The sequence below is a fragment of the Leptinotarsa decemlineata genome, unplaced genomic scaffold (genome assembly GCF_025532065.1).
Source record: "Leptinotarsa decemlineata unplaced genomic scaffold, Ldec_3_MD MMD2_tig00026340_RagTag_RagTag, whole genome shotgun sequence".
NCBI classification, from domain to species: Eukaryota; Metazoa; Arthropoda; class Insecta; order Coleoptera; family Chrysomelidae; genus Leptinotarsa; species Leptinotarsa decemlineata.
This window is the reverse complement of record NW_027412694.1, coordinates 16,766,487-16,780,792: the sequence shown is the minus strand read 5'-3', so window position 1 is coordinate 16,780,792 and position 14,306 is coordinate 16,766,487. Positions and strand designations below refer to the sequence as shown.

Genomic DNA, 14,306 nt, shown 5'->3' with positions numbered 1-14,306 from the left:
GTTTTCGAACACAATAGCCCACTGACTGATATACAGTGTGTCAATTTGAAAACTTCCCACCCTCAATATCTCCCTTCCAGTGCATAATATGAAAAAATGGTCAGACAGGTCAACTTTATTTGCAAGGGGGACACTCTGAATGAATATTTTCAACCCTCGGGGTTCAACCCCCTAGGAGGGGTGGATGTTACCCTCAGAATTTCAAATGGAAAGGGGGGTCAAGTGGCACATCATTTTGAAGGGCATTCAATTCTCTTGCCAATGATACCTTTTTCATTAGTTTTTGATGAGCAGTTTTTGAAAAATAACGTTCCAAACGAACGGTGATTAGAAGTGAATAAGAATAAATGATTAAAACTCGCCCGCACTAGATGTTTGGTATTCAGGTTGGTATTCAAAACAAATGATTGTAATGGACTATTGGAAAAGGTGAGCATCGTACTAGGTAGCATCGTTCCAACCCTTGAGTAATATTCGAATTCGTGGATGTGAGAGGAATGTAGAACTACTTAGTTAACGAAATACGCATCGAGTGCAAACAAAAAATACTAAATTGCAAAAAACAAATTTCAACCATCTTGTTACGCTTTATCTGATAATATGTTCAAAATGTTGTCCATTCTGCTCTAAACAGTAATACAGTCTGTTTTCGAACTCCTCTCGAACATTTTGGAAAACTTCACCACTAATTGACCGGCATGCTGCTGTAATTCGTCCTTTGAGGTCATCCATATCAGTGGGCTGTGTTTTATAAACGACAGATTTGAGATATCCCCAAAGAAAAAAATCTAATGGAGTCAAATCCGGTGATCTCGGTGGCCACTCAATTGATCCCCTTCTGCCAATCCATCTCTCCTCCCGGAATCGCTCGTTCAACCATTGTCGGACGGGGCGAAAATAATGAGGTGGCGCACCGTCCTGTTGGAAATGTAACAAATCTTCCTGCAACAGTAAATTACCGTGTGCATCAATTTGAGTTTCGAGCTCGTGAGTTATAAGTGGATCGATAGGTGCTTGAAGCATATCTAGGTACAGATCACCATTCAAGTTTTCTTCAAAAAATAAAGGTCCGATAATGACATTTCCAAGAATACCAGCCCAAACATTAACTTTTTGTGGGTGTTGTGTATGTCCTTCTCGAAAATTGTGAGGGTTTTCGTCACTCCAATAGCGACAATTTTGCCTATTAACATTGCCATTCAGCAAAAATGAACATTCATCACTGAAACAGATATTGAACAGAAGATTAGGTAAAGCATTGATTCGAAGAGTCATGATTTCACAGAATTCTATTCTTCTGTCATAATCATCCTCATGGAGCTCGTGGAGAATCTGCATTTTATATGGATGAAATTTGTGCATTTTCAGTGCTTTCCTTACAGTCTCGTGTGACATTCCCGTCTGTTCTGCTACTGATCGTTAGGAGCTAGTCGGCTCTGCAGCAAATGTTCCCAACACCTCAATTTGAGCATCCTCATTCAGTACTCTGGGGTTATTCCTTTTTTTATTCTTCACCGAACCAGTTTCGGAAAACTTTGTCACCAAATCAAGCACATACCGGTGACTTATATTAAGATTTGGATTTCTTTCATTAAAAAAAGATGCCGCCCTTCGTGCGCACTTGCCCACCTCTCCATAAATAAAAATTATTTCAATTCGGTCTTGGATAGTGTAAACCATTCTTACAATTTATACACTTTCTAAGGTATCGCTGATCAGCTCAACAAATGAAACTGAAATGATAGTACTACCAAATGGCTTGAATGCGATGAACACCTTTTTTGCTCAAAAAACGATACTTTTTATAGCAGAAGTAACAAAAAAGGGATAAGAGTTTTAAATCCGATAATAAACCCAAATGAAAGTCACCGAAATCAGATAACTAATTAATGTAAATTTTTTGAGGCTTGTCTAATTTTACCCCTGATGGAAAGTTGAAAAGCTGACCCGTCATCACAAGTTTTACTTATAAGAGAGTCAATAAATTGTATTTCTTTGCATACTAACTTGATAACCAGGCATTTTAGTATAGGCCAATTCTAATTACTTCTATTAGTTTAGAACTACATTTTCGGATACTGCTGATCGGAAAATAATAAATGAGGGCACCGTCGGCAAGCGAATTGAATGCCCTTCAAAATGATGTGCCACTTGACCCCCCTTTCCATTTGAAATTCTGAGGGTAACATCCACCCCTCCTAGGGGGTTGAACCCCGAGGGTTGAAAATATTCATTCAGAGTGTCCCCCTTGCAAATAAAGTTGACCTGTCTGACCATTTTTTCATATTATGTACTGGAAGGGAGATATTGAGGGTGGGAAGTTTTCAAATTGACACACTGTATAACTTCGATATAATGCCTTATTGTTGGTTGCTTATGATATCCAATTAGCAGTAGTTTTTTTTGCATGGACTTGTTTCATTATCCTACAGAGTAGAGCAAAAGGAGCATATGTGGCTTATGAGAAATGTCGGAGGACAGTGGGACGCGCATGGGGTCGTTCACCCCGTGTGGTCACCTGGATCTACACTGCAATAATACGGAGCCATTGCATGGGGCCCGAAAATTCTACAAGCAACGGCCATTCAAGAATCATATCGAAAACAGCGGCTGGCTTGTTTAAACATCACATGAGCCATGAGAACAACACCATCCGCGGCAATGGATTTAATTACGGGTCTGACCCCTCTGGACCTGTACGTTAAGAAGGTTGCGTTAATGGCCATGGTACGATTGCGCACGGCTGGTGCAAACCTCAAAGTAGGAATGGGTCAACTGAGGAGGGGCCTATGGCGAGAAACGCTTACTGCATAACCTCTGCTGCAGGCAACCAGTGATGAAACTGAACCCAGATTTGTGTTTGATAGATACTACAAAATACAAGTAAAACCGAACCCAGAGTCAGATTCTACGAATGCAATACGCATATAAACAGACGGCTCAAAAACCAAAGAAGGCTCATGATGTCGAGTGTATTCCAGGTCACTAAGCCTAACGATTGAGTGGGGAATGGAAAAAAAAACCAGCGTGGTCCAAACAGAACTGGCTGCTATCTCAATCGCCACAAAAGAGATAACCAGGAAAGGAATTTCTGGCAAAAACATAACAATCTGCACTGACAGCAGATAAGTCCTATTAGCTTCGAACAGACAACGTGTAACCTCAGGGCTAGTACACTATAGTATTACTAAAATTCATCCAAAGCCTCGGTAGATAATAACATTATCCTGAGGTGGGTTGAAGGGCACGACAGAAGTGAGGGTAATAGTATTGCCGACTCTTTAGCCAAGGAAGCGGCTGCACTTAAAAATTTTAGGACCCAGTGGCAGCTAGGGCGACCCTGGAAAGCTGGCGCCGAAAAAATATCTGGCGACTACCAGAAAAAATCTGCGCTTAACAGTAGGATTTCTGACTGGCCACTGTCAATTGAGGAAACACTTTCAAAATATGGGTCTAGAGGACACACCTCTATGCAGGATTTGTTAATAGGAAGATGAGACTGTCAGGCATGTCCTATGCGAGTGCCCAGTGTTATCATCAATAAGAGAGTGTGTGTTCGGCGAGTCTTGGCCTACACCTGCCTATATAAAGGAGATATCTTCCAGTTACCTGTCTACCTTCCTAGAAAGGACAGGATGGACGATGACCTAGGAGGACAACTCCTCGGAAGGATGTACAATGGGTCACATGTGACCTTAGTGCTGTGGGCTTACACTCACCCTCCCTACTCTACAGATACAGATAGTTCTATCATTGACAGAAAACGCAGCTTTGAAAGTATTTTGAATCATTAATCCATCAGAAACGAATGAAAATTAGTATTGTGTTGAAAATTCCACACATTAATTTATTGGCCGTGAAAATTTATGACAGTTACTCACGTATTTCGTTGAAAAACAATTTTCAAAATATTTTTCTATAATGATGATGAATTATATAATGATAAATTAATGAGCCGTAGTAATAACTCTGCTTGACATAATAGGTTTTTGTGGTAGTCTACATCTAGATTTATGTCATATTTGTGATATGGATTTTTTCTATAGCTCTCAATATATAATTTGCATCTATTCTTGAACGATAATTCATTGACTTGTAAAAATCAGCAATGAAAAATTTACACTGAAAATCAAGATATGTTCATTTCATACTCACCAGTTCACAATAAACTATAAAGAAGGAATTGATAGCTATAATGCTGATTATTATTTTGGAAACCATAGTTGTCAATGTAACAGTAATGTTCTGAAAATGAGAGTTACATGTTTTATACCAATCAATAGGAGATTATATATCTGATAATTTGATTTTGGAAATTGATTATCATGTGAATCTTATATCAAGTTATTTGATGACGTTCATGTAAACGCAATATACTTCAAGTAGTCGAATTGAATGGAAGATATACAAAACTCATCTTTCATAGTCGAAATCAGCGCTCCAAAGGAGACATTTGTGAACGAACCATCACCATTGGGTGCTTGAAGATGAAAATAGAAGCTTCATTGCGATTGGAAATTCGCCCATCCATAAAAAATTAAAATGGGAAAACAAGCGATTTTAACAGCTATAGACCAATATCATTAATATCTCACAAAAGTGCTACCCAAAAACCTGAAACCATCAAAAACTCATTTTCAATAACTCAATAGTTTTTTTAAATTGAAAATATAATGATGAAGTATTGGGGTGGTATAGCTGCGAAATATGAAAAAAAGTATGAAATTTCTTAGCAACAAAAATTTTCCTGATTTTGGTTATTCGAGTTATTTTGTTGCTACACACGAAGCGACCTAATATGTCAGTCTTCACGCATCGTTCATTCACATTGGGATAGCCTTTTTTCAATGTTCCATAATATTTCCGTTCCGACAGTCGCGCCAAATTTTCGAACGTGAGTAGTCGCGTAGGTCTCATAGACCGCACAAGGTAATTAACCCCCCAACCAAATTCCGGATTGTTTTTTTGGGAAATAGATATAGGGAGGGAAGTTTCAACAACATAATAAATTAACAATGAATGAAAAGAAGTACTATTTGCCAATTTCACCAAATATATCACAGGATCTTGAAAAAGGTGTTTTTGTTCAATACTGCATTTTATTCATTGGTATGCAAAAAACTAACACTGGAAGTAATACATAAATCTATTCAAATGAAAAAAAAATGGTAAGCAAATATGATCAAACTCCTAAAAGAGCATTTTCACGGCACCCCTGACAAACACCAATAATAATATGCTCTAAACACATGTATTTATTACACTTATGACATTGAAATCGAGTTTTGCGATGTTTTTTCGAAGTACAGTAGGCACATCGCCCTACTGAGACATTCTGTTGAACATCAGGTTCGATATTCGACCCAGAAAGTTTTTGTAGTCTCAACCTCAGATTTCAAAGAATATTGCTCATAGCAGCACGCAGTTGCGATTGGGGCTTGACTAAATTATTGGCAAATTGTTTCAGAAAATACATTCTCAAAAAATTTCCATCAGGATTATTTAAAGCATAGATAACTTGTGAATTAATGCCAGCTATATTCAGGAAATTGTAGAAAAGTTCCACGGGCCATCTGCGCGAGTTTCTGAAACAGTTGTAGCTTGCAGTTAGTTTATCCACTGTATCTACACCTCCTTTTTTTGGGAATATAGGATATGTTCGAGAAGAGCAATGGACTGTATATGTTTAGGTACAAGTCGCTTCAAGAGGAAGAATTCCACTTACCTTTTTGGTATTGCTGTGGCACACACACGCGCGTATTTTTCTGGTTGGTTTCTACCGATCGGATTCTTGAATTGTACTGATCCCCTTTTGCTTGGAATCCTCGCGTTTCGTCGAATTGGCACCAAAATACAGTGGCGTTACGACCTCTTGGAGATTAGGGGGACGCGAGGGATTATATTAATAACAGCGGATGAGGTTGCTACTAGTGAGTTGTGTATACAATACGTAACATACCGACCACCAAAAAATGAATGTTTTTTTATAGACTACTTGTGAAAAAGGAAAAGAAAAATTATTATATATTTATAAATATAGTGAGAAAAGTTTGATCAAAATTAAAAATTTACCAACAAAAAAAATAAAAATTGGCTGAGAAGGGTTTAAAACTTTGGTAAAGGACACACCTTGCTCACAGGTCTTTTCAGGATTGTCCCTTGAGAATTTCTTACTGATACTACTCTCGTAATACCGTCAGCACCCGGGTGCAATTGCGTAATGCGACCGCGGTCCATTTCATGGGAGGATTATGATCCTCTTTCAAGAGAACTATTGTACCGAGTTCTATTGGGGTAGATGGCTCAAGCCATTTACTACGTTGCAGAAGAGTATGCAAATATTCCTTGTGCCATCTCTCCCAAAAATCTTGCTGAAGACGTTGCACCATTTGCCATCTTGAAAGACGCCCCAAATGAATATTACCAAGATTGGGTTCTGGTACTGAATTGAGAGGTGCTAATGTTAAAAAATGCCCTGGAGTAAGGACTGAATCATCGTTGGGATCAGAACTAAGACTGCAGAGGGGTCTCGAGTTCAACAAGGCTTCCACTTGCGTGACGACCGTAGACAACTCCTCAAACGTGAGAGTCTGATCTCCAATAATTCTGAAGAGGTGCGTTTTAAAGGATTTCACCCCAGCCTCCCATAGACCACCGAAATTGGGAGAGGAAGGGGGGTTGAAATGAAACCGTATTCCTTCTTGGCCGGAAACTTGTTGCATGATTTCAGATAATTGCCTTGCAGCTCCCTTAAAATTTGTTCCACAATCTGAGTAAATGTCCGAACAGAGTCCTCGCCGAGATACGAAACGTCGTAAAGCTCCGAGGAAGGCATCAGAGGAAAGATCTGAGGTAAGCTCTAAGTGAAGAGCCTTTGTTGACATGCAACAAAAATGCAAATGTAAGATTTAGTTACCTTTGCACCACGCATCCTAGTAGAAGTAGTTCGAAACGGGCCACAGAAGTCTATTCCAACATGAGAAAAGGGTTTCAGTTCGGATATTCGGCATTTAGGAAGATTACCCATTGGTTGTTGAACCGGTTTCGGGTTGAGACGGAAGCATTTATAACATTTTGAGATGATTCTTCGAATAGTCTTACGTGGGGATATAATCCAGTAGCGTTGAGACAAAATAAAATGCAAGGTCTGAAGGCCGGGATGGCAGTACTTAGAGTGCGTATACTTTATCACTAAAGTTGTGAAAATATGAGTACTGGGTAAAAGAATAGGGTGTTTCTACTCATGCGTTATATCTGAATATTTTAGGCGCCCACCTACTCTTAGAATTCCTTTATCATCAATAAAGGGACTGAGTTTTCGAAAGGGTTTCGCTAAAGGTCTTTTCCGGTGGATTAAGGCTAATTCGGAGGAGAATGCTTGTTGCTGAGTGACTTTTATTAGAAGCTGAAGAGCGAATTCCATTTCAAAAAAAGAGATATGAGATGAATTGAGGGCAGATAGGTCTGCAGCAAATCGAGTCTGTTTTGTTCGAAGGTAAATGAAACGTAATACATAGCAAATAATGCGCTGAATCTTGGTGAGCGAAGAAAAATGTGATATTAAACCGTTAATGACATTTTCGTCTACAACTGAGATCAAAACAGATTTTCGTTGTTCTTCACATATATTAGATAATTCACCAGGTTGGACTGAACTTTCGGGCCACTTGTGGCGAGGAAGTTAGAGCCAAGATGGCCCCGACCACCATAAGGAATTGGTAACCAGTTCCACGGGGGACAATCCTCTGGAACCGGGATCGGCAGGATTTTCCGTTGTAGACACGTGCGCCCAGAGAGAAGGGGAAACCTTTTCTTGTATTTGGGTAATTCTATTTGCGACAAAAGTTGTCCATTTGTGGGGAGAACTGCGTAACCATGCAAGTACAACCATAGAGTCAGTGTAAGCATTAATTGAGGAGATTTTAAATATTTCACCATATGTTTTTAAAGTGAAATCCAGCAATTGGGAGAGAAGCAAGGCTGCGCAAAGTTCTAAGCGTGGTATAGATATCACCTTGAGTGGAGCAACCCTAGATTCAGCAATGAGGAGTCGAGTTTTAAAGGTATCATTCGAGAAGGTTCTAAGGTAAACCACAGCACAATAAGCCTTTTCAGAACTATCGCAGAAACCTATGATTTCTTGAGACAATGAATTTTGGGGTAGTATTCTACGAGGTATTTGAATAGAAGAAATTTGTGAAAGTTCATCTTTAAATTGATTCCACTGTGCCACGATGGATTCAGGAAGGGGATCGTCCCAATCTACACCAGAAGCCCATAAGATTTGCAAAATAACTTTTATAGACAATGTGACAGGAGTGAGGAAACCTAAAGGGTCATAAACTCTGGCTAAGTTTGAAAGAATCGTTCTTTTTGAGCAAGGTTTGTCAAGGGGTTCAACTTGGTATGAGAAGGAATCAAGCGTGGGATTCCATTGCAGACCTAAGATCTTAAATGTTGTATCCTTTTTCAGATCTAAGTGTAGAGCATCAAATTTCAACAATTCTGGAGCTAAGTGGGAAAGCAACTGTGGTGAATTACTGGCCCACTTACGAATTTCAAACCCAGATTCACCTAATATGTGAATTAAATCAGCTTGTAGAAAAGAGACGCATCAGAGACAGATGAGCTGCCAGTGACGATATCGTCAACAAAGACATCCGTTTTTAGAACTTCACAGGCCTTTGGATATTTAGATTGATATTGATTGGCAATTTCGTGGATTGTGCGAATGGCTAGGAACGGTGAACTTGAAACGCCAAAAATGACGGAATTGAGTCGGTAATCTTTAATATTTTCATCAGGAGAAAATCTCCACAAAATTCTTTGAAAATCTCTATGGGATTCTTTCATCAGAATTTGCAAAAAAATGTGCTTGAGATCGGCTGTAAAACAAACAGCGTGAGTACGGAATCGTGACAAGAGGACACAAATGTCGGGCTGGAGCTTGGGTCCAGTTAATAACTGGACCCAAGGACAAGTTATTAGAGCAACGGAATAAGGCATCAAAGACAACTCGAAGTTTGGTGGTAGTGCTCTCAGGTTCCAGAACGCAGTGATGGGGTATGTAATAATGAGAAGGGGAAGGAGTGATATCGGAAATGAGTTCCATGTGATTGAGAGATAGATATTCGCGCATAAAATCGGAATATTGAGAATAAGTATTAGGGTCATTGCGTAGTCTACGTTCAAGTGAGAGAAAACGCTTCAACGCAATATCTCTGGAGTTAGGGAAAGTTGGCTCTAAAATTTTAAATGGAAGAGCAACGCAAAAGCGACCAGAACTATCACGAGATACCGAGGATTTATAGAGCTCCTCTGCCTCCATATCTTCTTTTGTGAAAGAGGGTGCAGCAGAAACTTTTTCCAGTTCCCATAATGATTTAACCGAGTTTTCTAAGGAAGAGTCTATAAAGGTTGAAATTGAGATTACTGGGGAGGAAGAAGATACACCGAGCTTTTCCATAATAATCTATCCGAAAATGGTATCTAGGGCGACTGGTTCATCAGTATTTATGACGTGAGAAGAACCTTTCAGTATGTGAGCAAATATATCAGCTCCGAGCAACATATCTATAGGTTGTGAAACATTGAACGTTGGATCAGCTAATTCAAATTTAGATAAATCGAGAAAATCATTTCTATCAATGGTTTGTGAAGGAATATTAGAACAGATTGAAGGTAACACAACAAAATCAAGATTAAATAAGGGTTGAGATTTATTACATGGTTTTATAGTACATGATACCCCTTGGGAAGCGTGAGTCGTTGTTCGTCCAACTCCTCGTATTTCTAGAGACCATTTTTTGACGAGCTAGACCAAGTTTTGTGCTACATTTACTCGTAATAAAATGACTTTGGCTTGTGCTATCCAGGAGAACGCGAACCCTTTTATATTGACCTCGACTATCAGCTACATCTACGATGGCAGTGGACAAAAGAATGGTTCCTGGATTGCTAGTGGGTACGCTAGCCGTTAGAGTTTGAGACGACCTTTCATTTGAGCTTTCAGTAGAGATATTTGAATTTTGAGCAGAGTCATTGGAGTTTGAGTTAGTTTGAGAAGTCGTACTAGCGGTTTAAGATTCTTGTTTACTAGGCAAATGGAGAAGAGTGTGGTGTCTCCTTGGAGACGGGCAGAGGCGGCAAAAACCTTTAGATGTACAATTAGGAGACGAGTGTTTAGAACCTAAGCAATTTGAGCACCATTTATTTGTTTTTATTAAATTGTAACGTTCCTCTGGCGTTTTAAAGAGAAATTGTTGACAATTGTAAATCAAATGATCTTGATGACACATCTGACAGTTTTGTTTTTTATTAGAATTCACAAAAAATGAAGAACTGGATCGTTGTTTTGGAAGAGATAATTTATCAGAAGCTTTCAGTTTAGAAGATTCGAGAGCGGCGGAGTTGACTGTATCAATCGCTGAGCAAATTTTGTTCAAAAATGACTCGAGAGTTTGATAATAATGATTTGGTAATAAAGAAGAATTTTCCAACTCAAATTTTGTAGCGGTAGTGGAATCTAAACGATCAAGCATCATGTTAAAGAGGATAAAGTCCCAATGCTTAGTTGGAAAGTTCAAATTCTCCAAAATTGCAATATTTTCATTAAATGTATCAATGAGTTGTCGTAAAGAATGAGAGTCTTCTGGATTAGTAACCTTTTTTGTGTTCACTATGGCTCGCCAATGGGACGTTGCAGTAATTCGAGGGTTTTGATATCTTTTTATAAGAGCATTATAAGCTACCATATAATTTTGAGCTATCAAAGGTGTACATTTAACTAATGCCAGAGGAGCGCCGTTGAGGCAATTAATGAGATAAGTAAATTTTTCAATATTAGTTATGGTATCATTTGCGTGGACAACAGAATTAAACATATCAATGAATGTTTGCCAAGACCTGGCATCACCGTCAAACTTAGGTAATTCCATTTTGGGAAGCCTCACATTAGAATGGTGATTTATTAGAGCTGGTACTGCTTGTTTATTCTCAAATAACTTCATGTATACTGCTTGTATGTCATAAAAATCGTTTTCAAATTCTGTTACGACACTGTTATGTGATTCAAAATCAGCATTATCTTGAGCTGAGACCAAATTGACTATTGCGAGATGAAGTTTATCGAAATTATCGCGGATTGCATCGATATGTCTAAAGCGACATTTGAAATTGTCGTTAAGGTCAGAATCGGTGAGAGCAGCGTCCGCAACCTTTTTAAGTTCGGTAATTTTGATCACCTCTGTGCTTCGTTGGGCGATATAATTTTTTAGTTTTGCAGCACTTGCTGCCATTGTGTAAATAATTTAATGAAAACTATTAACAGCAGATAAATTTAGAGCGAGAAAATTTTGTGAGTGTAAGCGGTACGCACGAAATTACTGGAAAAACACTTAAATTGTAAATAAACAATGATTTTTGAATCAGCTGTTGTCTGGATGAATGCAAACGCACAACAATGAATTCGTGCTGCGTGACCACAATACGCGTACGGTTCTAACCGCCGAGGTGCGAGAGTGGTACCAATTTTACGAATTATTATTTCTTTTATTAGTACCTGAGAAAAACTTTAATTTTGGCGGAGTAAAAAATGAGGGAGAGAGAAGCAACTTCACTAGTTATCAAACTAATCCGTTGAGAAGGATCAAAAAATGTTCGAGAAGAGCAGTGGACTGTATATGTTTAGGTACAAGTCGCTTCAAGAGGAAGAATTCCACTTACCTTTTGGTATTGCTGTGGCACACACACGCGCGTTTTTTTTCTGGTTGGTTTCTACCGATCGGATTCTTGAATTGTACTGATCCCCTTTTGCTTGGAATCCTCGCGTTTCGTCGAATTGGCACCAAAATACAGTGGCGTTACGACCTCTTGGAGATTAGGGGGATGCGAGGGATTATATTAATAACAGCGGATGAGGTTGCTACTAGTGAGTTGTGTATACAATACGTAACAGGATACAAGAGTGCATTCTTTCGAAAACCCAAACATGCTTCTATGTTCCGGTCGAGCAGCTGGTTTAGAAAACTCCATTGGTAATTCTCTCTTGTTTTTCCGGATAGTTCCAATAACTGAGAGTTTGTGGTCAAGTGGCTTCTTCACAAGAGGTACAGAGGTGAACCAATTGCTCATCGTTACATTGCGATTAGAACCAAAAATGTGCTGACAGAGTCGTGAAACTACATCGAAAGGACTATTCGAAACTCTGTTCGGACCTTCTAGTTGTGTTCTGACGTAAATTTCTATATTGCTCGTGTAGAACATTTTGGCATCACACAATGCTAGGATTTCAACTTGTATTTATTCGGCTTCGAAGGGATGTATTGGCAAAAACTACACATTCCTCAAAATCTTGCAAGCATCTGGTCCACGGTTACATATTCTGACTGGTGGAAGCCGTTCTGACAATTAGCAACAAAATGGTCATGAACATTGCATATGGGAGCCAAATTATCTATTTCCTTTTGTATCACTCGAGTCTCTCTGCTGTCAAATCTTAGACAACGAATTAGGAATCTAAATCTTTGTAAACTCATCATGAGGCGAAAAATTTCTACACCAGATCCATCACCCCTCCATGATTCTTTGGCATTCAGACGGTTTGCATGATAAATACCAGCCATGTAGATAACTCCAAAAAATGCACGAATTTCAATATGATTCGTTGGGGTTGCATCTCTTCTTCGAGCAAAATTATCAGAAACATACTCGATGTATTCGTTGGTACATTCCACTATAATTTTTATTATTTTGTCATTGAAGAAATACTCCCATATTTTCAGTGGTTCTAAGCGGTTTCTCGTTGCTGATGAGGAACCCGGCAAACGTTTGACGATATTCATGTGCCTCGTTTCAGTTGTAATAGGTTGTGAAGCCAATTTTCTTCAACGTGTGACTTTATCCTTTCCGAAAAATGACAACCTATTGCTGTGTACTTCTACTATTTCTTCATCGTCAGAAATATCTTGCTCAGAGTCACTATTGTCGTGTTGCTCTCCAACATGATCCACCTCCTCGTCATCAGACTGATCTATATCTGTATGTTCGTCGTACGCTATTCCTTGTTCCTCTTCGTCGTTGACAAGTTCTAGCATTTCCTGCAGTCGAGTCTGTTCTCTTTTGTAAGACCAAATGGCTAGTCGCGTCGCTCTCTCACACCGAAGAACGAAATATTTTTGGCACAACTTACTTTTGTAACACTCACGTTAGCACTGCCGTTCCGTCGCTTCCGCTTGGGAAGATATTAGTCTGGTTCACATGTACTCGATTCAGCTCTCTTTGGTGACATTTTTCAGCCCTGTCCAAAAATCACGACCAAGGTGTCATTCGATTCTTATTTTTGCCTAGAAAGTTTAAGGAAAAGTCCGAAAACGCGCCGATAAAAATTACAAAAGTTATAAACAATTGAGTGATAAAAAATGGGGCTTTAGTTTGTTCCTAATATCTCGAAAAATTTTAGAAATTTTGAAAATTTTAAAAAAGATTTGAAAAGATCAATGAATTTGCGTAAAAAAGTCCCGAATTTCGAAACTGTATCTCGATTATTTATAATTTTTACGGAGCCCTGAAAATAGATCCAAAAACGGGTAGTCTGGCTTCCGCGCGCCTTTCGTCACTCTGACATAAAAACAAAAAAAAATATTTAAACATATTAAATGTAGATATTTAGAAATGAAAAAATTCATGTGATGTTGGGATACATCAGTAAACAATAACCCGCTGTCAAAAACTGTTTATCTCAATTTTAACGGTAATAATAAATTTGTTAATCAATAACTTTTTCTGGATTGAGAGTTAATATAGAAATCCCTATAATTATCAAACTAAAACCCTGGCATTTTTTCCTTTGGTGAAGATATCCTTAATAGGTGAAAAAATAGATTACCGTTGCCAAAATGAAAAAAATTGATAATTTCTATTTTTTATTGATAAATTGAAAATTATAATTTTATAAAAAATACATTACAATTTTTTTCTCTCTAATTTTTTATGTTTCCAATATCTCATGGCTGAAAACTAATTAATACTATTTTTTTTAATTTTTTGCAGCTATTGCAGAATTTTTTTTTTGCATTATGTTGATTGAAAAAAATCATAATTAAAAAAAAATGGTTTCTTAAAAAATTTCTTTGTTGCTAAAAAATGCGTTTGTTATTTAACATTCGTTTTTTGCAACTAACTATTGAAATTGAGGAACCGTTTTTTTTTAATCATAAATTCTATTGTTCTTCAAGGTTTTGAAAGAACTTTTTTGTCTTCTTTCAATTGTTTATTTAAAAAAAATTGTTATAAACAAATTATTTTTC

At 38.1% G+C, this 14,306-nt stretch overlaps 1 protein-coding gene across 1 annotated transcript in view; it reads right to left on the bottom strand.

The window, feature by feature from the left end:
- Window positions 1-4,311, bottom strand: part of LOC111512328 (juvenile hormone esterase) — a 49,580-nt gene extending 45,269 nt beyond the window's left edge. Inside the window, exon 1 of the mRNA XM_074183681.1 lies at window positions 4,156-4,311. Coding sequence (XP_074039782.1) covers window positions 4,156-4,221 — 66 coding nt within the window. The 5' untranslated portion in view covers window positions 4,222-4,311. The remainder of the gene's footprint in view (window positions 1-4,155) is intronic.
- Window positions 4,312-14,306: the final 9,995 nt, after the last annotated feature.